General features: G+C 45.0%; 1 protein-coding gene across 1 annotated transcript in view; it reads left to right on the forward strand.

The window, feature by feature from the left end:
• The window catches only part of LOC146870357 (C-type mannose receptor 2-like), a 937589-nt gene that overhangs the window by 409484 nt on the left and 502139 nt on the right, over positions 1–25966 (forward strand). The window contains 1 exon segment of the mRNA XM_085640508.1: positions 6086–6240. Within this exon segment, the coding sequence (XP_085496634.1) occupies positions 6086–6240 (155 nt within the window).

Below are 25966 nucleotides of genomic sequence, written 5' to 3' on the forward strand. Positions count from 1 at the left end.
CAAAGGTCACACTGCCTGCTGCGTCTCACGTCGCTTCCACGGCAACACCAAAGCCTCATGCATCGAAAACGTCGACGGCCATTCCCGCCCCTCGACTCGATGACCCACCGGCGCCGAAAAAGTCCACGGCCGCCTCTACAGACCTGGTCGGCGCTAAGGCCTCGAAAGCGCTCCAAGTGCGAACCGTTGCAGCACAAAGCAGCAAAACCAAAACGGTCCTCCAGGACACATCGGGCTCCGGCCCAATAAAAGCTCAAGCAGCCTCTTCGGCGCCAGCCAACATAACTTTTGGCCTGCCGCCATCCACGATCCCGAAAATGTTCCAACTCAGGACACAGGTCACCCACACCACGGTTACACCTGCTGAGACGTCTCCATCACATTACATCGACGCCAACACCGGCAGGATGATTATCCATGAACGGAGGATAACTTCGGAGCCACCTTTGGACCCTTTCAGGATCCCACTAAAAAGAAAGCTGCCTGTGGACTCAGAACCTGTGCTTTGCGAATCTTTCGACTCGCCCTACCAGGATCCACAATCATTCTCTCCCACACACTCCGACACGGATGCGTTGGCACACTATATGGATGACCAAGTCCCTTACCACGGAGACATGGACCCTGATGACCAACAGGACCCTGATCAAACTTGGGGCGACCCTGCAGACCCCAGTGCACCTCTAGATGCACAGGACCCACAACTCTATGGAGCGAAAACATCTCCCACAGAGGACACTGCAGCGTTCAACGCTCTCATTGAACGTGCTGCGAATAATCATGGAGTGCAGCTTCACTCTGACACCGTGGAGGACGACTTCCTTATGGACACTTTCGCTTCCTCAGAAAGGCATGTAAAGACTCTGCCCATGTTGAAAGGGGTCCTCAAACCAGCCAAGGACATCTTCAAGGAACCCACCAGGGCAAGGGTGATAAACCCCAGGATCGACAAAAAATACAGATCAGCACCTGGGGACCCTACTTACATCAGAGGCCAATTACCTCTCGACTCCATTGTCGTTGCGAATGCTCGCAAGAGGGCACACTCGCAAACGACAGGTGACGCTCCTCCCCCGGACAAAGAGTCCAAGGTGTTAGAGACCTCTGGCAAGCGAGTTGCCGCACAGGCTGCCAACATATGGCGCATAGCCAACACTCAAGCGCTCCTCGCCCGCTATGACAGAGCGCACTATGACACGTTGGAACAACTACTCCAACATCTCCCTGACCAGTTCAAAGAAGGTGCAGAAATTCTTATCAGAGAGGGACAGCTACTCACAAATGCTTCCATCAAGTGTGCACTAGATGCCGCAGACACAGCTGCCAGGGCCATAAACACAAGCGTCATGCTGCGACATGCCTGGTTGCGAATCTCTGGATTCAAACCGGAGGTGCAAAATAATATACCCAACCAGCCTATCAACCCCGACTATTTATTCGGGCCGGAGGTTGACACCACCCTTGAGAAAATCAAAAAAGACACGGACACTGCAAAGTCCATGGGGGCTCTCCAGACTCAGTCCTTTCGGAGCAGCTCTTTTCGTCGCCCCGGAAATAAAGGAGCAGGTAGAGGACAGGGGTCACAGCAGACATACAACCAGGGCAATACACAAACCACCTACGATAAAAACACCCGGGGTGGATATCGTGGCTCCAGTACAAAGGGCAGAGGACGCGGCTACGGCAACACCAGGTCCTCCCCCAAGAACAAGCAGTGACGCCCTCTCCCTTCCTCCCGACCACGTAACACCTGTCGGGGGAAGGCTACAAAGGTTCCTGTCCACGTGGAACTCCATCACCACGGACAGGTGGGTCAAAGATATTGTCAAATACGGTTACTGTCTAGAGCTAACCTCCACTCCACCCACAATACCACCAAGAAACCGTCCTATGTCCTCAGAGCACTTAACGCTCTTACAGCAGGAGGTGCAAAGTATGCTTCTAAAAGGCGCTATAGAGGTCGTACCCGTCCACGAGCAAGGTACGGGAGTGTACTCCCTCTACTTTTTAATACCAAAAAAGGACGGGTCACTCAGACCTATATTAGACCTGAGACCCCTGAACCGGTACATTCTTTCCGAGCACTTTCACATGCTCACTCTCCAGCAAGTCCTTCCGCTTCTCAAGCAGGGAGACTTCCTGGCCACACTGGACCTCAAGGATGCGTATTTCCACATACCCATTCACCCCTCACACAAAAAATACCTCAGGTTCACTGTTCAGGGACAGTACTATCAATTCAAAGTCCTGCCCTTCGGCGTGACAACAGCACCCAGGGTTTTCACAAAGTGCCTAGCTACTGTGGCGGCACATCTACGGAGGCAGCACATACACGTCTACCCCTATCTGGACGACTGGCTCGTTCAAGCGAAGTCAGCCCAGCAATGTGCCAGCCACATGTCCCGCACCATTCACCTCCTTCACAGTCTGGGATTCTCACTAAATTACCCAAAATCCCACCTCCAGCCCGCACACGTACAACAGTACCTAGGTGCGACTATAGACACTCTGGCAGCCACAGCTCAGCCAAATTTAGTGAGGATCAACAGCATGCAAATGCTGATTTCAAAGTTCAAACCCCAACACTCCCTTCCTGCGCGAGTGTTTATGCAGTTGATAGGCATGATGGCCTCCTGCATTTTCATAGTCCCGCACGCGAGATTACATATGCGCCCGCTTCAGGAGTGCTTAGCACGTCAGTGGAATCAGGCTCAAGGACAGTTGAAAGACCTAGTGTTGGTGAGCGGTCGGGCATACAACTCTCTGCATTGGTGGAATCCACAAAACCTTTGCAAGGGCCGACCGTTCCAAGAGCCTGTCCCACAGATAATACTGACGGCGGACGCGTCTCTCCAGGGATGGGGAGCTCATGTACTCCACTACACAGTGCAGGGACTATGGACGACACAACAGAAGAAGATGCACATCAACCTTCTGGAACTGATGGCAATCTTCCTGGCCATGAAGGCATTCAAAGTACATCTGTGCAACAAGGTCGTGTTGATTCGGACGGACAACATGACCGCAATGTACTACATACAGAAGCAGGGAGGAACACACTCTCCACAGTTGTCTCATCTGGCTCAGAGCATGTGGAAGTGGGCCATTCAGAGGAACATGTTCCTCATGGCGGAACACCTCCCCGGCAAGGACAACCAGATGGCGGATCTGCTCAGCAGACACAGCCACCAGATGCACGAGTGGGAGTTACACCCATCAGTACTCCAACCGTACTTCCAGCAGTGGGGTCATCCAGAGATAGACCTCTTCGCCACAAGTGAAAACGCAAAATGCCAAAGCTTTGCCGCCAGGTTCCCACATCCGCAGTCGCAGGGCAATGCGATATGGATGAACTGGTCCGGCAGATTTGCGTACGCTTTTCCCCCAGCGCCGTTGATACCGCTGGTGGCTCGCAAACTCAGACAACACTCCCTGACACTCGTCCTAGTATCTCCTACGTGGGCACGCCAGCCATGGTACACCACCTTCCTCGAACTTTCCGTGGTGCCGCATCAAAGGCTGCGGATCAAACCCGCGCATTTGACGCAGAACCATGGAGAGATTCAACACCCAGATCCGCAACAGCTGAACCTGGCAATCTGGCTCCTGAAGTCCTAGAGTTTGGCTACCTCAACCTGCCACCTGACTGTATGGACATCATCAAGGAGGCCAGGAGACCCACTACAAGAGCTTGCTATGCAGCCAAATGGAAAAGGTTCGTCATTTATTGCGGTAATAATGACGTTAACCCGCTGGACGCATCCATCCAAAACATCATTTGTTACCTCCTACACCTATACCGATGCAATCTGGCGTACACCTCTATACGTGTCCATTTGACCGCAATATCTGCCTATCTGCAAACCAGGCAGCACCTCTCACTATTCAGAGTGCCCGCCATCAAAGCATTCTTGGAAGGACTCAAACGAGTTATTCCTCCAAGCCACCCACCGGCTCCAATGTGGAACCTCAACCTGGTCCTCACACGCCTGATGGGTCCACCCTTTGAACCTCTCCACTCATGCGAGATTCAATTCCTCACCTGGAAAGTAGCTTTCCTGGTAGCGATCACTTCTTTAAGAAGAGTTAGTGAACTCCAGGCACTAACAGTTCAAGAGCCATTTATACAGGTTCATGCCAACAGGGTCGTACTACGTACCAACCCCAAATTCATGCCCAAGGTAATATCGCAGTTCCACATGAATCAAACTATTGAACTGCCCGTTTTCTTCCAAAACCCACAAACTGTCGCGGAAAGGGCACTCCACACACTAGATGTCAAAAGGGCCCTCATGTATTACATCGACAGGACTAAACCCTTTAGGAAGACAAAACAACTGTTCGTTGCCTTTGCCCCACACCACAAAGGTAACGCCATCTCCAAAGCAGGGATAGCCAGATGGATAGTTAAGTGTATCCAAATTTGTTATCAAAAGGCAAAACGCACATTAACTATTCCCCCACGAGCCCACTCAACACGTAAGTTAGGGGCCTCCATGGCTTTTCTGGGAAATATTCCCCTGCATGATATATGTAGAGCAGCCACCTGGTCCACTACACACACATTTACCAAACACTATTGTGTAGATGTGCAATCAAAACAGCAGGCAGCTGTAGGACAGGCTGTTCTCAAAACCCTTTTTCAGACCGCTGCAGCTGGCACTGGTAGCCGCCGCTAATAGAGGGCACTGCTATATATTCTATGCACAGATATGAATTCAGCAGCCCACATGCCTCGAACTGAATATGCTACTTACCAGTATGCATCTGTTCTTGGCATGTAGGGCTGCTGACATTCATATCGCCCTCCCTCCTCCCCGGCGCCTGTAGCAGCTGCAGCTCTCAGAATTACTGTATAGCATGGTCATCACTTTCTGTATCTACTCCATCACTGCCACAATGGCGAAAAATAATCTGAGGATGGAGTGGATGCCCATGCGCACTGTAGTCCAGGGGAGGAGTCACCTATCCAAGGATACTTCGAAGACTCTTCCAGGACAACAACGTGCAAACATCCGGACCCAACACTAGGCGGCGATCTATGCACAGATATGAATGTCAGCAGCCCTACATGCCAAGAACAGATGCATACTGGTAAGTAGCATATTCATTTCAGCTGTCTTCAGCCAGGCTTGCTTGAATCCAGTGGCAAAGTGAGCAAGGGACTCACGTCTGAGCATACCCTGCCAACTTATGGCGAACAAAGCAAAAACCAAAGGAAATGATGGACGGAGTGCTGAACATTGCAAGCACTCACCCCCAGTCAACTGATCTGGGTTTAATCCATCACCGTTCTTTAGCCCACTCTGCCACCCCAGTTCAGATATGGCCATATGCAAATCAGTCTGACCCTGTGCCTCATGGGAACAGTCGAGCCCGAACTGCCAAGCCATGTCTTCCCTTGACCGGAAACAAGCTTCCTAGGACTGGTTTCTGACATTTCAGCCGTCTTCAGCCAGGCTTGCTTGAATCCAGTGGCAAAGTGAGCAAGGGACTCACGTCTGAGCATACCCTGCCAACTTATGGCGAACTAAGCAAAAACCAAAGGAAAAGATGGACGGAGTGCTGAACATTGCAAGCACTCACCCCCAGTCAACTGATCTGAGTTTAATCCATCACCGTTCTTTAGCCCACTCTGCCACCCCAGTTCAGACATGGCCATATGCAAATCAGTCTGACCCTGTGCCTCATGGGAACAGTCCAGCCCGAACTGCCAAGCCATGTCTTCCCTGGACCGGAAACAAGCTTCCTAGGACCGGTTTCTGGCATTTCAGCCGTCTTCAGCCAGGCTTGCTTACTGAGGACCATGAACAAGGTATCTGGTCCATGGATGCCCCTGTGTATTTGCCCTCCAGGTCTGAAGTTTGTAGGCGACTTCAGGGCTGACCTGACATTTGTTTTTGGTTCATAAAGACATTGATGTTAGTTTGTTTTCCTGGTCTCTGGTATAGGGAGGCCTCACTACTCCTTTTGTTTTCTGGTCTCTTGTCCATGGTCGGTCTCAATGCTTATCGTAAAACACTGATTGCTGTTGAAACCAGAGTACACACTGCTGACTAATAATTGATCTCTCTTCTTGTCCCAGATGTAAAGGAACTCTGGATTGGACTGAATGACCTAAAGCTGCAAATGAGTTTTGAGTGGTCGGACGGCACTCCGGTGAGGTTCACCTATTGGCACCCCTTTGAACCCAACAATTTCTATGACAGCCTGGAGGACTGCGTCACCATCTGGGGCCCGGTGAGAAGCAAAACTGTACATGCTAGACTATAGAAAACTTCTTAATATTTATGAGTAAATATTTCTTCCCTCCTTATTCTTTCTCCACTCTCCACCTAACATTCTCAAGAGCACCGCAACCTCCCTAACACTTTCTTAGTATTAGATCCATTTGTGTTCCAAACCCCCCCGACCCTCCTATAAAATCCATTGGTGTTCAAAACCTCCCAGAGATTCGCTCTTGCTCTTACCCCCACCCAGCCCTTTGTCAAACACTTTTACAATTTAGAGTGGTCACAAAATACTACTAAGTGCCCAGTTCTAGAAATCAGAGGCAAAATAACCTGTTGTATTCCTGTAAAAAAAAGTGGCACCTTAACCAGTTTGATATCTTTAGAAAGTGTGCCTTCCTGGCAGTTGAAATGTCATTCAGTGGCTGCTGGCAGAAGATGGAATCAAGTTCTAAGTTATCTGCATCATGCATAAAATGTACTGGAAGCGAAGCATGGGTAGATGCAAAATGTTGTCTCTCAATACATTCCAAGAAGGAATCTCCTGTCAGTCACATCTCATAGCAGATCATGCAATAAACCTGCAATTGGCAAAGACATGGAACTAGTTATGGTAGCCTTTTTCTCATCCACAGATCTGACGCTAGCAAGTGATGAATAACAGTAGATAAATGGATTCCTGCTACTCCACGATCCTGGACTTTTGATTTGATCTGTACAGTGCACTGACATATCCTTGCAGTGATGCGCAGTGCTATATAAAACCAAATAAATAAATAAAGCATTAACTATTTATCATTGCTGAAGGGGTTTATTAGTATTGTGGCACTGGGACACCAAATGATAAATAACAGCATCCACACTGCATGCTGCCTAGTACCTTCTTTCTGCCTCAGAACCTAAAGAAAAGTCTCACACGCCACCTTTGGCGTATCGTGTTACGTTCTGTGGGGCACCTCTTGCATATTGTTAATAATTGTATAGAACACATCAGGTTATTTAGGTCTGGTATTTGAGGTCTCATGTGTAGCTCTGTGTCCTGGATTGAAGATCGCTGAAAGACTGACATGCTTGTATAGGAAGACCATGGAAGTGAAGTGAGGCGGCATGGGTTCCCCATGATGCCGTGATCACTTTGTGTACACAAACTCTACCTTTCTACATTGTTTTTGGACTAGCTGACCATCCAATGAGTGAACTGCCGCCTTTGCTTTCTCTGCAGGGTCGACTGCTCACACTGATTGACTGCAACACTTTCTTCTTTCGGTGAATACAACTTTGTATCTCCTTAAGTAAGATAGGGGTGCAATAATTTTGCAAGTTCTTGATCAGCACTGCAGTCTCCAGACCATTTTAAATTTAGTTTTATTAGTGGTGTTCAAGTATTACCATCACAGCAATGCAATCAGAATATCAAGACATCTCATACCACTCTGGTGCTAGACGGAAAAGGACAACTGCACAGCAATTACAAAATATTTAGCGTTATTATAATGTATCCTATATTAAGCAGTATAAAAAGGAGGTACCACAGACTTGCAACTCCGTATAAAATATGTCCCGGTAAATATCTTGGGAGCAGAACCCATTGAAACTGAGTGCATGAAACTACTGTAAATGGCTACAGCGAAAGAACGCTCTGATGGAACTTCATTGTACAGCTGCATTGTCATCCCCTTGCCATTTTGACGCCTCAGGCCCTCGACATAACAGAAATGGTGTTAGCTTGGCGGGGTGAAAAATTAATGCCTGTACCCTTGCACCAGTTAATTTCTCAAATACTGCATTGTATACCGCCTCATGACTGTCACAAAATTCAAATTCGGAAATCCTTGGATCCTGTGTTGCCGAAAGAACAGCTGTTGTCTCAGGGCTGCTGCTGTCAAGAATCTCTTGTGAACTCCATCTTTATAGAATATTGTAAAAGTCATACCTCAGTCATTGTTGCCAACCACTGAACCAACAGTTGTAGTCTTGTCCTAATTTTTATATTTTTCAGTTTTGTTGGGGTAGAAGGGCCCACCCTTGCACCCTTGGGGTGGCAATCAATATATATTCACAGAAAAAACATAGGTTTCAGGGGTGTTATAGTTAGCTGGCCATTTCACTCGTACAAAACCATAGAAATTCCTCCGTTATAGTTAGTTCTGCTAACTATAACTCGCGCGCCCGCAATGCACTGCTGATGATGTCACATACTGCATCATTCATGACATGGTCAGTGACATCACTGATGACATCTCAAATGACATCACTGATGACATCACTGACACACCTCATCTTACACTAGTGTAACCTTTCATCACTCACTGTAAAATACAGAGTACCATATTTGAAACCATTGACACACCAATACCAGTTACTACATACCCACTCACTGATTCCTAAGTCTACACACACAACTCCCCATTCAACAAGAGAATCATTTATACATGCAGTCACTAATTAATAGAACACTATCAAATGCACTTATACACATATATAGACATTGACACATCAGCAGTCATCTTAGTCAGTTATGCAGTCATCCTACTCACTCATGAAAAAAAATTAATCACACTTACATTAACTCACTTACACAATTATCCAACACCTAATTTAGTCAAACACATAGTAATTCATAGTTAATATGTTAAAAAATCACCATTACAATTATACACTCATTCATATAGTTACTCTCACAATCACTGTTTCTTACACATACTTATTTATATACACCAACTCGCACATACAATGCCTTTTATTTTTTTACTTTGTTGAAGATGTACAACTAAAACATATATTCGCTCACCAACACACAAATAAATACACTCAGTCACCCAAACTGTTTCCACATGCACTCTTAAACCTATACACCTAGTCAATCAACCATTCACACATCTATGCATAGAGTTGCACACACCCCATCCAACCACAGACAAACTCAGTGTCCCATACTAATACTCACCCAACTAATGACTAATATACACACTCATGTAGTTAGTGACCAACTGATGCAGCATGTTATACAACAACAGAGACAGTGATGCACACATTCACATAGTTTAGTTACTAATCCATGTATTAAGTGAGACACTTTTAATTACTCACTTAAAAAGACAGTCAGACAGCTACTACATCCTCCATCCAGACAGTTATATATCCACTCAATCTTCAATACAGATTGGTATATATATATATATATATATATATATATATATATATATACACCATGAAAAACCATAGGTTTCAGGCACGTTATAGTTAGGAATTAGCATTTAAAAAACCTCAAATTCACTGAAAAAACCATAGGTTTCAGGGGTGTTATAGTTAGCTGGACTTTTCACTTGTACAAAACCATTGAAATTCCCCCGTTATAGTTAGTTCAGCTAACTATATCTCGCGCGCCCTCAATGCACTGCTGATGACGTCGCATATTACATCACTCATGACATGGTCAGTGACATCACTCATGACATCACCGATGACATCTCAAACGACATCACTGATGACATCATCCAGTGAATGTGTGTTTTTCTGAAAATTAAATATGTTTTATATATGTATATCTCAAGGTCGATGGAAGAATAAATGGGTATATAAGTGTCTAAATGGATGATTTGTTTTTGAAAAATTGATTGTGTAACTGACTGATTAAGTGTATCATAGTGAATACATGGCTTAGTGAGTAATGTTTAAATATGTAAATATCTGTATCAGTCTCTCACTTTGTGTATAAGTGGCTGCATGGATTGGTGAGTAGCTACATGGGTGTCTATATAGGTTATTAGTTGGTTTTTTGAGTATCAGTCTGAGTGTCTGCATGGTTCGGTGGGGGGTATTACGTAGTGCATAGGTGCATGAATGAGTGACTCACTCTTTGTATGTGTTGAAGACCGCATGTGTGCAGGACTGTATGGGTGGATGAGTGTGTGTATGGGTGTGTTAGTGAGTGAATGACTGTCTCAATAGTGTCTTTATGAGTAACTACATATGTTTTAAACTAGTATATGTGACTATTGGTGTATATAAGTGAGTATATGTGAGAGTGAGAGATTGAAAGAGTTCCTGTATGAATAAGTATGTGTTTCTATAAGTGATTGTTTAAAAGACTAAGTATGTGTAAGTTTCCGTAGAAGTAAGTGTGGTGGTGTGTGTATAACTGTATATGCAAATAAATGTATGTTTGATTCTTTATTAGCATGAGTGACTATGTGTGTGAGTAACGCTATGGATGAGTGGCATTGTGTAACAGGATGTATAGGTGTAGGAGTACATATGATGAGTGAATACATGTATGAGTGACTGTATAGGACTGTTGGTGAATGAGTGGATGTGTATGTGGATCTTAGAATTACTGAAGAGGTTGTTGTAACTGGTATTGGTATGTCCATTGTTTTGAAAAGTTTAGTCTCTATTTTTGAATGTGTGTATCAAAGGTTATATTAGGGTGAGAGGTCTGCCACTCTATCACAAGGATGATGTCATCAGTGATGTCATCAGTGATGTCATTTGAGATGTCATCAGTGATGTCATGAGTGATGTCACTGACCATGTCATAAGTGATGTAATATGTGACGTCATCAGCAGTGCATTGAGGGCGCGCGAGTTATAGTTAGCTGAACTAACTATAACAGGGGAATTTCAATGGTTTTGTACAAGTGAAAAGTCCAGCTAACTATAACACCCCTGAAACCTATGTTTTTTTCTGTGAATTTCAAAGGTTTTTTAAATGCTAATTTCTAACTATGCCTACAGAGATAGGACATGTGAAGAAAGAAGAAAAAATGCACAGAAAGAAAAAAAAGAAGTGCAGAAAGAAGCAACAGAAGTCCTCAAAGACGAAGAAAAGTGCAGGAAGAAGGATAACGTGCAGAAAGAACAAAAAGAAGAGCAGAAAGAAGCCTTGTTGCAAAATCATCCTGTACCCTCAACTTTTTCAGACGGATACTGGTGGTAACTGAGTCTGACTAGCCAGTCCTAGAGCCAGTGCTATGTTAAAAGACACTTAGAATACAGTGAAAACACCTACATACACTAGGGAACATTATGCGTTGGGGTCCCCCTGTGATTAGCATGACCTCCTCTGTAAGCCCCTAGTATATAATAGGGCAGGGGGATTAAAACTACCTCTTAAAACAGGCCACAGGGCGTTTTTGCACACGTTAACTCAGGCCCCGTCCCCTCCCTTCACCACTGTGTAAACACGCCCTGTGTCCGTTTTTAGTTGGGAGATTAAGTTCATTTGAATCCTGAGGGTCCCTAGGGTCCAACTAGCCCACTAGGTACCTCCAGTAAGTGCCACAGAGCTGCGTTGCAGAGAGGTGTAAAAAGTGGCACAGCCTGGACCACCTCTCTGCAATGCAGCTCAGTGGCGCTTACTGGAAGCACTTGGTGGGCTAGTTAGCCCCCAGGGGCCCTCAGTATTGAAGGAAAATTATATCCCCAATTTAAAACGTGCCATAGTGCGTGTTTGCACACGTCACCTCAGGCCCCGTCCCCTCCCTTCACCACTGTGTAAACGCGCCCTGTGGCTGTTCTAAGTTGAGAGATTAAGTCCCCTTGAATCCTAAGGGTCCCTAGGGTCAAACTAGACCACTAGGTACCTCCAGTAAGCGCCACAGAGCTGCGTTGCAGAGAGGTGTAAAAAGGGGCTTGGCCTCAGAACACCTGTCTGCAGCGCAGCTCCCTGGCGCATACTGGAGATGCCTGTTGGGCTAGTTGGCCCTCAGGGACCCTCAGTATTGAAGAGGAATTAATTCCCCAACTTACAACTCGCCAGGGGGCGCGTTTGCAGAGTGCTGCAAGGAGGGGGCGTGGCCTCCGGCACAATACCACTCTTTTATTTATTTTAATTTTTTAAGAAGGGGGGCTGTGTGGTTCCCCTTCTTATTCTAATTTATTGGCCCTGATGACCCCATCCCCCAGGGCCTGTCTCCTAATTATATTTTTTTGACCCCAATCCCCAGGGCCAGCCACTGTTTTTTATTATTTTTAAAAAATATATATTTATAGACACACCTAGGACATGCTGGACAAACCGTACGTACCTATCACCATGACGATTTGCGTGATATTCATTAAAAGGCGACTATGCATACAATGAAGCTCTGACATGTCTGATGCCCTACCGTGCCTAATCCCGGTAGACACCCTTGTCGTTTATTTATACAAACATGGGTAGCTATTGACGGGCACATTTAATACACATGCACACCAAGCCATTCAAAGGGGATTCGACCAAAATTAGACCAAAACTATGCAAGAAACCCCCCTCACGGTTAATAAAACACACATCCACTGCCGGATGTGTAATACTTTTTATTTTACTCTCTGGAAAGGGGACGAACATCACTTGAGAGTCACAGCGCGCTCCTGGCAGAGCCCAATGCTGTGTTGCACCCACCATTGCCTGCTGAGTGCCACACACCTCTGTGTTGTATTCCACTAGCTAGTGCATATGCTATGACACTCTCTAGCCCATTTGCACTGTAACACCACCCCGTGAATATGTCATGCCACACTTGTCTTCGCACGGGTTATATTGCCCCATCTAACGTGCCTTCCTCGATGCCTATGTTATAACGCACAGTGCTATGCCATACATATTACAATCTGGGATCCATATCTTTGTCACAGTGCATATGCAACGTTACACTCCCCAGCACATATTTTATATTACAACTTTAGAGACTAGTTAGGTTACACAACACTGCCCTGTGCATATTACACTCCAAGGCGCATATCGCATAGCACGCGCTAGTGCCTGTGCTATCTCGCGCTCTCCAATGAATCTGTCATTGCGCACAATGTATTGCATATTATATTTCACGCCCGGTTCATCTTATAACACACTTTTTGGTGCATAGTTTATACCATACACTATATCTAGTTTTCATTTTCAATCGTGCTCTCAGTACTATGTTCTATATAACACTGTGTTCACCTACCCTTTTCACAGGCATTACATTTTGCGATAGGGGGTGGAGGGTCAGGGGGTGTTTCTGCCAAGTGAGCCCGGAGTCACAGTCACAAACGTCCTCTTCTTCCTGAATAAAAGTGAGATTATGCTGCATACTTGTTCATATTTTAAGTAGTTCGCACAGACACACGTTTTAAAAACAATAAAGTTCCTAATACCCGCCTTCTCTGAACATTTAGCTTGCTGCCCCATCACCCTCCTCCCTATCCTCTGTTGTGTGAATCCATGGACTAGCCTCCTCCCTCCTGCCATGCATGGTCTGATGTGCTGCCACTGCCCTCAATTTAGTATGATGTACCAGTCCACTCCTCTTGCCCTCCATTGCCCAATTCTATGCCCCATCATTGACCTCCTGCTTAAACTCTGTGCTTAGCTTGCTGCCCCTATTCTCCTTCCCCCTGCCCTCCGATGTCTTTGTGCATGCCCTTGCTCCATCCTTTTTGCCCACCATGTTCCATGGACCTGCCACTCCTATCTACTCTGAGTGTTCTGTTGAGCTGCCACTCCCCTCCCACCTGCCTAGCATTGTCAGATGACTGTAACCTGTCCCTGCCACCTCCACCCTGCCTGTCCACATGCCATGCCCCTATCCTCTTCCTCCTGTCCTACATGGTCCATTGTACTGCCACACCCTTCTGCCCTCCCTGGTCTGTTGTGCTGCAACTGCTCCTCCTGCCTGCCCCGTGCGGTCTGTTGTGAGGCCCCTTCCCCTGAACTTTCTTGTCTGTGCACAGGTCCTGACCCTCCCTTCTATCCTCCATCGTCCTTTGTGCATGCCCCTGCACCCTCCTTCTTGCCCATCATAGCCATTGTGCTACCACTAACCCTCCCACTTGCCATGCATGGTCTTCTGTGCTGCCATGGCCCCTCCCACCTTCCCTGTGTGGTCAGTTAGCTGCCCCTGAACCCCTCCCACCTTCCCTCCATGGTCTGTGTGTATGCCATCACAGTCTCACTGTTGCTCTTCATGGTGTGTCTTGCTTCTAGTGCCCATCCTGCCTGACCTCCATGGCTATCTTGCTGCTCCTGCCCTGCCCCCTTGCCCCCAGCCCTCTGTTTACATGTGCAGACCCCTACTCCCTCCCGGCTTGTCTGTTCCATTGTAATGCCCCTGATCCATCCCTCCTGCCCTTTATGGTCTGTTATGCTGCAGCTTTCTCTCCTGTCTGTCCATTATGGTCCTGCCTCTTGCCCCTCTGTTCTCTGTTGTCCATGTGCATGGTCCTGTCCCCTCCCTCTTGCTTTCTATGGATTGTTGTGCTGCACTCCCGTCCCGCATGCCCTGTGTGGTGTATTGTGCTGCTGCAAACCCTGATGCCTGCCCTGCCGGGTCAGTTTGGTGCACCTTTCCATGTCCCTCCTGTCCTCTGTTATCCAAGTCCATGTCCCATTTCCTTCCATGATCCAATGTACCATACTTGCGAACATTTTGAACTTGGTAAGAGGGAGATTTTGAAAAAAAACTGGGGTATTGATTTTCCCCTTTGAGTTACATTGAAAAAGAGGAGATTGTAGACAGGAGACAGATAAAATAAAGCCCATTTGGACGTTTCCTGGCTGAATCGGGTCTGTTGGCATGTATGGTTGTACTACCATTGCCTCTTCCTTCTTCCCACAGCCTCTCTTGCAAGTCCTGTATTGTTGGTTTGTTGCCCCTGCCCCCCCTTTCCACTGCCCTCCATAGTCTGTTGTGCTGCCACGGCCCTTCCTGCCTGCTCAGTGTGGTTAAATTGTTGCCTTTGCACCCTCCTTCCTGCCTTCAATTTTCAGAGTCCGTGCCCCTGGCCTCTGCCTCTCAACAGTATCCTAATGAACAACTAGATTGCTAACATTCTATATTGATTACAAAAGTGTGGAACGCCTGACGTCATCTTGATGTAATCAAAACTGTAATACCTAGAGCATTTCCTTTAGAAATTACATATATGAGAGGGTCTTATTGGCATCAAAATTATAATTAGTGCTCTAAAAGACTAAAATAAGGACATATTTTCTGAGTTTTCAAGTAGCGAGAAAGCACTTTTAAATTATTTGTTACCTTTATGTTTTTTTATCCAGTTGACCACTTGATTAAATGTTGCACTTAGGGGAGAGGATGTGGTGTTACTTCCAGAACTGCAGACTTTGCAACTGGGGAACCAGGTTGGAGTTTCTGCTTCAGCTCGACATTCTGTGATTCTGGTCAAATCACTTAGTCTCCCCGTGTCTACAACCAAAATGAATTTGTTCTTGTGTGATGTAACCAATGCTCATGTAAAGCACTCCAATACCTGACAAGTCTGCACTATATAACACTGCAAAAACACAAAATAATAAGTGTTTTGCACACTTCTGTCATTGGGCTATATTTGGGCTACATCTGGGTGATTTTGGGCTACATTTGGGCTCTTTTGTCTCCGGTGGCCATCTTGGGAGATTTATTTGTTATGAAGTTTCCTAATTTCCTCATGTACTGCAGTCTCCTCAGTAGGAAATGCTTTCAGTTGTTTACTTTGATTCCATCATGAAGGTATTCAGATATGTCACACATTTGCCATAAATTCTGAATGTTAGCACTCTAGTTGCTCATTAGATCACTGTAGTAAAACTACTGTTCACCATGGAAGTCTGCTCCTGGTATTAAAAGTGCATGTTTCAGTCTGCATGTCAGAATTTTTTAATGAAATAGAAGAGGATTTGAGAAGTCACTCAAAATGTGCCCTCATTTTCTTTCTTCAGCATTAATCATAATTTGTATGGCAAAATGAACCCCCTCATTGTGTTCCTTTTTAAATTAAATGTTTTAAGTGTTACCAGTTTATTCCAATCAAGATGGCTTCAGGTGTGCCATACTTTTGTCATAATGAAGACAGTAAGCGCTCTAGTTGTTTTTAAGAACACTCTGGGACATTCTGTCATTGGGCTATACTTGGGCTACATCTGGGTGATATTTGGGCTACATTTGGGCTATTTTGTCTCTGGTGGCCATCTTGGCATACTTATTTGTTATGAAGTTTCCTAATTTCCTCATTTACTGCAGTCTCCTCAGTAGGAAATACTTTGTTTTTTACTTTGATTCCATCAAGAAGGCATTCAGATTTGTCACACATTTGCCATAAATTCAGAATGTTAGCACTCTTTTTGCTCATTAGATCACTGTAGTAAAGCTACTGCTCACCAGGGAAAACTGCTGCTGGTATTGAAAGTGCATGTTTCAGTCTGCATGTCAGAATTTTTTAATGAAATAGAAGAGGATTTGAGAAGTCACTCAAAATGTGCCCTAATTTTTCTTTCTGCAGCACTAATCATACGTTTTATGGAAAAATGAACCCCCTCATTTTGTTCCTTTTTAAATTAAATGTTTTAAGAGTTACCACTTTAATCCAAGCAAGATTGCTTCAGGTGTGCCATACGTTTATCATAAGTAGGACTGTTAGCGCTCTAGTTGTTCTTTGGAACACTCTGGGAAGCTGCAGTAGAACACAAAGGAATCAACTGACAGTCTCTGCCCTTGTTGGATGTACATGTTTTACTGAGAATGTCAGACTTCATTCTCACATGACTGAGAAAGATAATGTGAATTTACAGAAAATAAGCTCTCAGTTTAGCTTATAGATCACCTTCCAAACCTCTGTGGGAAAAGCATGAGAAAATATTTTTCTCTCAATCATGATATCCCAGCAGAAGGCTTTTTTACATGGTGAAATCACCTTAGAACATACCACAATTCCTAAAATGAGTATGGTACCATCAACAAATGATTTATAATGTAACTAAAGTCTTAAAACCTTCTATTAACTGCAATGCTTTTTAATGAGGTGCTATCATGTATATTGGTCCCAAGATGGCTGCCAACACTTCTTGGATGAAGTGCTGACAGCCAATCAGATCTCAGGATGAGATGTGTGGTTAGGCTCCGCCCACATATATATATGATTTTACTTTTGATTTTCTCAGGAACTACTGGACAGATTGACACCAGACCTGCAAAAGGCACATCCCTGACCCGAGGACTACCTCTCTGCCAAATTTCAAGTAATTCTGTTCAGCCGTTCGGGCTGTACCTTGGACTAAAGGTCCCTATGGAAAATTGCATGGGGAAAACGCGTTTTGGGACCCCCCTTTTTTCTCACCCCCCGCTTGACGAATCTCCCCGAGACTTTCAGGGTAGGAGCGGAGCGCCCCACCTATTTTGAAAATTTCGCGAGGATTCGTCGACCGGCGCCAAAGTTATTCCAAATAGAATGTTGGGGATTTCCTATGGAAACACGGTCCTAACTATAACTATCTACTGGCGACCGCCAGTAGATAATAAATATATATATATATATATATATATATATATATATATATACATATATATATATATATATTTAAATTTCAAACTAAACTACATTCACTGGATGATGTCATCAGTGATGTCATTTGAGATGTCATCAGTGATGTCACTGACCATGTCATGAATGATACAATATGCGACATCATCAGCAGTGCATTGCGGGCACGCGAGTTATAGTTAGCAGAACTAACTATAACGGAGGATTTTCTATGGTTTTGTACAAGTGAAATGGCCAGCTAACTATAACACCCCTGAAACCTATGTTTTTATTCTGTGAATATATATATCGCTTGACAGTGAAGCAATTGTAGATGTAAATGTAAATATAAAATGTAAATCCAGTATTTGTAAAGGGCGAACAGCTACCCGAAGGCATCCCGGCGCTGGGGGCCATCAGGAAGATTAAGCAAGCTATTGCCCAGAGTCACATGGTGCTGGGCTGACCTGCCGCCAGCGCCGGGAATCGAACCGTGAGCCCCAGATTCCAGCATCAGTCGCCCTAGCCGCGGCACCACACCTCTTCCCTTTAGATTAATAGTTTGTATAAAAATGTCCATATTTATGCAGTGACCTATATACATGATAAACATAGAAAAATATAAACATAAGTAATATGTATATTTGTTAAGCAGAACTAATGAAAACCAATATATTTATAAAAAAGATTTTTACACTCATTTATACAAAGGAAGATACATATCTAGGTACACATATATAATCCAAATAACTGTTTATATACACAGGGTTATGCTGTATATTTATGCTTGAGTATGGTGGTTATGTGGGCAAGAGCCAACTCTTGAGTAGTATTCTGACAAGGAGGTAGTTATCGGTAGATCTTCTTTTTTGGGGTAAAGAGTTTCAGAATTTGGCTGCTTTCACAAAGAAGGATGGGCCACCTATGTTTTTTTTTTGTATGGTGGGATTTTGAGGCGAGGTGCCAATCTAGAGCAGAGGTTCCTTTGATGAATGTATTTGGTGATTTTATTCCTGATGAAGAGCGGTCCTGTTCCATGTATCACTTTGTGGGTGATGCAAAGCAGCCTGAATGTGGATCTTCTGGCAACCAAGATAGGGGCTTCAAGGTAGTGGAAATGTGGGCTTGTGGCTTTATATGTAACAGTAGTCTGGGAGTAGAGTTCTGAAACCAGTGTAGTCTTTTCATAGTTCTTACAGATGATCCGTGGTAGAGGCTATTGGCGTAATCGAGTTTTGACCAAATAAGAGAGATAGTAGCCTGGACCTTTTGTGGAAATCCCAGGTGAGGGAAAATGTTTCAGAGTTTTTATAGTAATGAAGCTGGATCTTGCTGGTTTTTCCAATTGTGCATTCATTGATCGCTTGGAGTCTACAGTAATTCCGAGGTTTCTTACTTCCTTAGATACTTTAGGCAGTGTTCCCAGAGCCTTCGGCCAGGTGCTCACTTTTTCTGCACTGTGGGTCATTTCAAGGCCATTAACCAGGTCCCTGGCTTCACAGGAAACAAATGTAGGAGAGCCACATTGAGAGAAATACAATTGCACATGCAGTATAACTGAATCACAGAGAGCTGCAAAAGTCCAGATTTGAAAGAATGATGGCTCATACCGCAAAATGTTTAAATCCGTCTTGAATGTATAAAAAAATCCAAGATGGAGGTTAATGTTACATGCGCCTGCCACCTCCAAAACATGCCAATTTAGGGGGTGGGGCTGGCTGCCGAGCGAAATGGCTGCCGACTAATGTAGCTCCGATTCACCCTCCCTAACTCCCTCAAAAATCAGTTCATAAATCTGAAGGCAATTTGCCAAAAGAGGCAGAAAAGGAAGCAGAACTTGCCAGTACCGCATTGCAGTGGCTGAATCTCCAGGCAGCCAGGAATACCCAGTGAGCACTGCCGAGAAGATCAAGGCCCAGACGTCGATGTGAAGCCGGGGATCCTAGTGAAGGCGGGGCCGAAGCCAAGGACGTCGCTACGCGCCCTCATGTGCCAAGGTATGGGGACATAAAGAGGAGATCGGTGGCATCATCAGCTGCTGAACTTGACTACAGCCGGAGAGAGCCTGAAATCTAGTTAATAAACCCAGGTCGATGGTGGCAGCGCCAGAACCGGGCAGAGAGACTGCTGCCTGCACCTCCGGCAGCGCACGGAGGGAAGCCGACGGCTCGACCCAATCCTGTGCCGGAGCACTGACCACTGCCTGCTGCTTCCCTGTGTTCGAGATTGCGGGAGCGGCGCGCTGGTGGATCTCCCTGGCCACGCTTACACCTCGGGGAAGCTGCAGAGTAACTGAATATTTTACCCCACCCCCAGCAACATACCTGGAGACCTGGTAGGGGTGTAATGACTCAACGCAACATGTGCGGTTACCCCCCCCCCCCTCCACGAACCGCATAAGAGAGACCGGGTGAAATAGCCTGCAACAAAGGGCACATATCGGCTGAAAAATACACAGCAGTGGGAACCCCGTGGGGAGTTGTCCACCGGGAGGTCGTGGCTCCCCCTGCCGCGGTCTCCGAGGACGGGGAAGTGAGCCAGTATTGAGTCAACAGCGGAAGACTGAGAGGATCGAAAGATAAAGGGCCCTCAGAGATTCATCCTTGGACCTGCTTGGTGCACCCATCCTCAGGGGACCCACTGAATTGAATCAGAACAAGAATTACATAGGGCGGCCAAGTGTATCTCTGAGGTGTACAGGACTGGGACAAGCGGAGAAGAAACTCACCAGAAGGAAGACCCCAGCCCCATTTTACACAGGACTACAACACGCAAGGGACGGGGAAGAAAACCAAAAGGCCACGTGGGGTTTCACTCTCCCACGGGCACACAGCGGTGAATACTCCCGAGCAGAAACAGCAGAGCAGCGCAATAGCAACATAGTCCCCAGAATGATAGGGGGTAGAGGGCCATGCAATTCGCACTAAACAAAACTCGACAAATACGCATGGACCAAATAGATCCGGCAGACCCAACAACTACCCAGGCAGATGACAAAACCCTTACGGAGGCGAAAGAAATCATGCTGTAAGATATTATTACCACACTTAAAAAGGTACATACATCCCTAGAAACTTGTATAGACTCTGTCTCTGTGGATATCTCACTGGTTTGTGCGGACCTTAAATACATGAGTGCAAGAGTCACGGAGGTGGAGAAACCAACTGCTGCCCTGCATGAAGACATGGACAACCTCAACCTCCAAGTCCAGCAGTTACAGGACACATGCAAGATACTCACCGCCAGACTGAATGACTATGAAGGCCGCTCAAGGCGCAACAATATAAGGATTATTGGGGTCTTGGAAAAAGCAGAGGGTCCAGCAACTGATCTGTTTATAGAAGACCTAATTCTAAGACATCTGCAGCCAGGGGGGCAATCAAACCACTTCTCGGTGGAACATGCTCATCCGGTGCCAGGAGATAGACCCAAACCAGGAGGCCCCCTCAGGCCAATCCTGGCTGGAATCTTTAACTTCCGCGACATAATCCTTAAAACGGCTCGTGCCGCCCCACCGTTGCGCTATACCCAAAGTACAATAACCTTTTTTCCAGATTACACAGCGGCTGTAACAAAGCAGAGGCACAGCTTTCTTGAGGTAAAAAAGGAACTGAGAAAACATTAACTTAAATGTTATGTTAAAGGTGGCTTATAAAGCGCACGTTCACCAGACGGTTTCTTGGCGCTAAGAAAGGACGGCAGTGATTACAAAATAGAGAGTGGATTTTCAATTGTATGCCTGGGAGAATAGCCAGGTCTTAAGTAGATTCCTGAACTTGGTGTAAGATTCAGCGGAACGCAGATTAAAAGGAAGAGAGTTACAAAACTGGGGGGCTAGGATTGTGTATCTAAGACCTCCATGTTTTTTACGTTTAAAAGAGTGGGAGACCAGTAAGTTTTTGTTTGAAGAGCGTAGGTCGCGAGAGGGGGTGTGCCGCTGAATATTGAAGGCAATGAAAACGGGCCCGCGTCCTGAAAACTTGTGTTTTGTGCTGCGCTGCTCCCCGTTCCACCTCGGGTCCTTGTCCCGCTTGAGTGGAGGGAGAATCGGTGTCATTTTGGTCCAATTTCCCCTCTTCCGGGTTGCGTCCGGAGGGGGTGGAGCCTCGATCTTGTATTTAACTTGATGCTATTCCTCACGCGCAGCGGACGCACGTGCCGAAGGTGCGCCAAAGGCAAGCCCGTCTGCGCCCGAACGGGACCAGGGGCCAGACATTATGCCCATTTTTTAACCTATTGGCCATATTAGATACATTAGGTCTTTTGACCCAGGGGAGCTCCTTCTCTGAAAGTCCACCCAAAGTCTCTGAACAAGGATCGATTTTTAACAACCAAAGCCAGCCACCACCAACTATGCTTACACATCAGATGTCAGAGGGACTCTCAGTGTATTATATTAATACACGCTCTATGGTTAAACACTGTAGTAATCGACTCGTAGCAAGAGTAGAGTTGAACTGAAGTTTATTGTGGAAAAGCTACACAGCAGGTAAGAGCTAGGCACCTCCAACTCCAACCGCTCTCACAACTCTTTTGAATCCACACAATTCTACAACAAGGTAGCTAGGCAACATATACCATTCTATGGGAGAATACATTGACAAGCAATAGTAAACCACTGTAATACAGGGATGGGTAAGAGCGTAGGGTATAACATATCCTCATTTCTCAATAATAATAAAAAGTATAAAACTTGTACACAAAGAGAAAGTACAACCGAAGAAAAGAATATAATAAATGAAGGAAATAGAAAGTAGAAGGAAGAAAGCAGAACAAAAGAAAGGAATAAAATAAGAGGAACAAGTCAATTCAAATGCGGTATATCAAAGGAGTAACTTTATATCTTGTAATCTTCCTAAGGAAATGAGACTAAAAGGTGAAACACTTCATTTCAAATGCGGTATCTCATAGGAATAACTTTAGATCTTGTACTTTTCCTAAGAGACACCCCAGAAGGAACGACACTCTCACAATTGGGAGGCACATGTGAACAAGTTGTAGGGACATTAGGAACATTCTTAACTTTTACAATTTTGCTGACATTCCACCATTTTCCCCTTCAACCAGCACAGAGTTCCTACCCAACCTAGTGACAGAAATGGGAGAACCAAACTTGCTTGCACCTTTCTTCACGTGCAAAGGCGACTTAACCCGAACCAGATCTCCAACAGTTAAGGGTACGGTTTTCACACACTTCTTTTTGTCGAACCAAGACTGTTGCTTAGACTGGGAATTGGAAACATTTTCTTTGACTAGAAGCATGAGACTGTCAATATCTGGGACTGACTTGATCCACTTGTTCATCCACGCAGGCTTAAAACTAGTGTTGGGCTTCCTTCCCCTTAATACGTTGAAAGGAGAAATTTTGGTTGTGGAATGTGGAGTGGTCCTGTAGAACCACAACATACTGTTAAGAGAATTAATGATATCACAGTTACAAGACTTGGCCCACTTAATGCAATCCCCCACCACCCTGTTCATTCTCTCGACAAGTCCATTTGACTGGGGATTATAAAGAGAACTTTTAGCGTGCTGAATATTACATGATTTAAGAAAGGAACCAAATTCGCTACTAGTAAATTGAGAACCGTTATCGGTAACCATGGTACCAGGTAACCCCTCCCTTAAAAACACATCTTTCAAAAACATAATGATGTTATTGGTTGAGGCTTCTTTAACAAGTTTCATTTCAGGCCATTTTGAGGTATAATCCATTAGAACCAGAATAAAACGACATCCCCCAGGTAAAACCTCTAAAGGTCCCATGACATCTAAACCAACTTTGGACCATGGTTCAGAAGGGCACTCAATGGGTAGAAGAGGAGGAGTGGAAGTTTTCAAACCCTTGTCAGCAGATTTACAAATGTGACTATAGCTAACTACATCATTGATATCACTGTCCATTACGGGCCACCAAAAGAATTCACGGACACGTCGTTTTGTGAGCGTGGATCCTAAATGCCCCTCGTGAGCTTTAACAATAATGTTCTTCCTAAGACTTTGAGGAGCGATGAGCTTGTCCCCTCTTAATAATATACCATCTTCCAATGACATTTCTGATTCAACCTTCCAAAAAGGCTGTATAGCAAGAGGAAGAGCACGCTCTCTGTGCCATCCTGAACTAACAAACTCGCTGAAGGATATCATCATCAGAAAGGGCTTTAACCCAACTTTCAGCAGTGTCAATGCCATGCTCAGGTAAGTCAAGTGAGGCTACTAAACAATCGTCGGAATCTTCTTCCCCAACATCCTCAACAAAATTTCTACTCTTGTTATTCTCTATGGGAAAACGAGAAAGATAATCTGCTCTGAGATTCCTCCCTCCAGAAATATGGACAACATCAAACTGGTACTGCATGAGGTGAGAAACCATACGAAGGATCCTAGGAGAGCAGCATTTGTTACTTCCACCCCCAAGAATGGAAATTAGTGGTTTATGGTCAGTCTTCAACAAGAACCGCCTTCCCCAAATATAGGGTCGAAATTTTTCGATGGCCCACAAGCAAGATAACAACTCTTTTTCTATAACTGAGTACTGAAGCTCACCATTCGTCAACACTCTGGAGGCGAAAGCAATTGTGTTCTCCCCTTTGGAACTATCTTGGGTGAGAACAGCCCCTAATCCTACTTGACTGGCGTCAACCGTGACACAAGAGGACAAATCCGGATCATAGGGTTTTAATGCGTTGCTCTTTGCAAGGGAACTCTTTACAAACTGCAAAGCAGATTCGCATTGAGGTGACCACCCAAATGCTGAACCCTTGCAAAGTAAGGAACTGATGGTCTTACAATCGTAGCATAATTAGGTATAAACTTCGAATAAAACTCCAATAGACCAAGTAAAGACTTTACACCACTTGTGTCACAAGGAGTTTGAGCTTGAGTAATGGCTTCAAGCAACCCTTGTCTTGGTTTGATCCCTTCACCCGAAATCAGGTGACATAAGTACACAATTTCCTTAGTGAGAAACAAGCATTTTTCAGGTTTGACGGCAACACCGTGATCTCTGAATATCATAAGAACCTTTTCAAGAAGAGAATTATGAGTTGAGGTATCTTTTGAATGTATCAACACATCGTCTTGGAAGACAAGCACACCCATAATCCCTCCCAACATATTTTGCATGACATGCTGAAAGACCGAAGCCGCAGAGGTAAGGCCAAAGGGCATGCGTTTGTACTGAAAAGTCCCTAAAGGAGATACAAATGCAGTGAGTGAACGAGAGGTTCAAGTTTGATCTGATGGTAGGCGCTTGCTAGATCCAGCTTTGAAAAGAATCTAGATCCCCTGACACTTGCAAAGAGATCACATATTTTAGGTAACGGGCGAGAGTCGATCCAGATCTCCTTATTGAGAGATCTCAAGTCCACACAAACGTGAAGTTTCCCACATTTTTTGCGTGCGACCACCAAGGGTGAAAGCCAGAGCGAGGATTCAGTTGGCTCAATGATCCCTTGTTCGCATAACGACTTGGGTTCTCTCTCTAGATCGTCTCTCACACTGAAAGGTACACCTCTCATTTTATGCTTAACAGGACGTGCCCCATCTTTCACTAAAATTTTGTGTTTGAATCCTTTAATGGTACCTAACCCCCCTCCAAGGACTGATGGAAAGCGTTTACTCCATTGACACAACTGTTGATCATCAGACACAATGAGAACTTGTTCAGAAGTACCAGGTTTAAGAATCATCTTGAAAAGACCCTGATGGTACCATCCCAAAATATTAAGCCCCTTTACTGCCATATACACTGTGGTCTTTCTCCCAAAGTTTTGTAAAAAAGGTCATGAGTTATCATCGTAATCTTTGCACCTGAATCAACAAGAAGATTGAGTGGTTTTCCCCCCACAATAATCTCTGCAATAGGATCTACACATTCACTTGACTCATCAATACTGGACACTAATTCATTTGTTAAGCTTACAACAGATACAACTTCAGGATCAGATTCTTGATCCGATTCCATAACACAAGCAATAGTTCTTCTGGTATTTTTACGTTTCATGCACACTTTTGCAAAGCGTCCAATCTTTTTACAGTAATTACAAGTTACATTAGCTCCAGGACACTTTGCACCATTAATGTGGGGGGGGGGTTTCCATAACGATAACACACTTGCTTAATGTTTTGAGAATCTGAACTACTTTTTCCAGGGTTGGGATACTTCTGTGTACTGCTTTTAGACAAAGATGATTTGTTGTCGTTCGTTTTCCCTTTATTATTCGAAAGAACCACATTTACTGGATCTGTAGGTTTTTCTTCTAACTCCTTTAGAGATATTTGCGACGTTTCAATGCTCTTGGCAATTTTAACAGTTTCATCTAGAGAAGGATTGGCAAGAGAAAGGAGTTTTTGACGAATCTGATTGTCTCTACAATGACAAACGAATTGGTCACGAATCAGTTGGTCTGTGAAGACCTCAAATTGGCAAACAGAGGCAAGTCTACGTAATGCAGAAATATAGGAGTCAACATCTTCGT

This window comes from Triturus cristatus, chromosome 1_1 (assembly GCF_964204655.1).
Source record: "Triturus cristatus chromosome 1_1, aTriCri1.1, whole genome shotgun sequence".
In the NCBI taxonomy this organism is placed as follows: domain Eukaryota; kingdom Metazoa; phylum Chordata; class Amphibia; order Caudata; family Salamandridae; genus Triturus; species Triturus cristatus.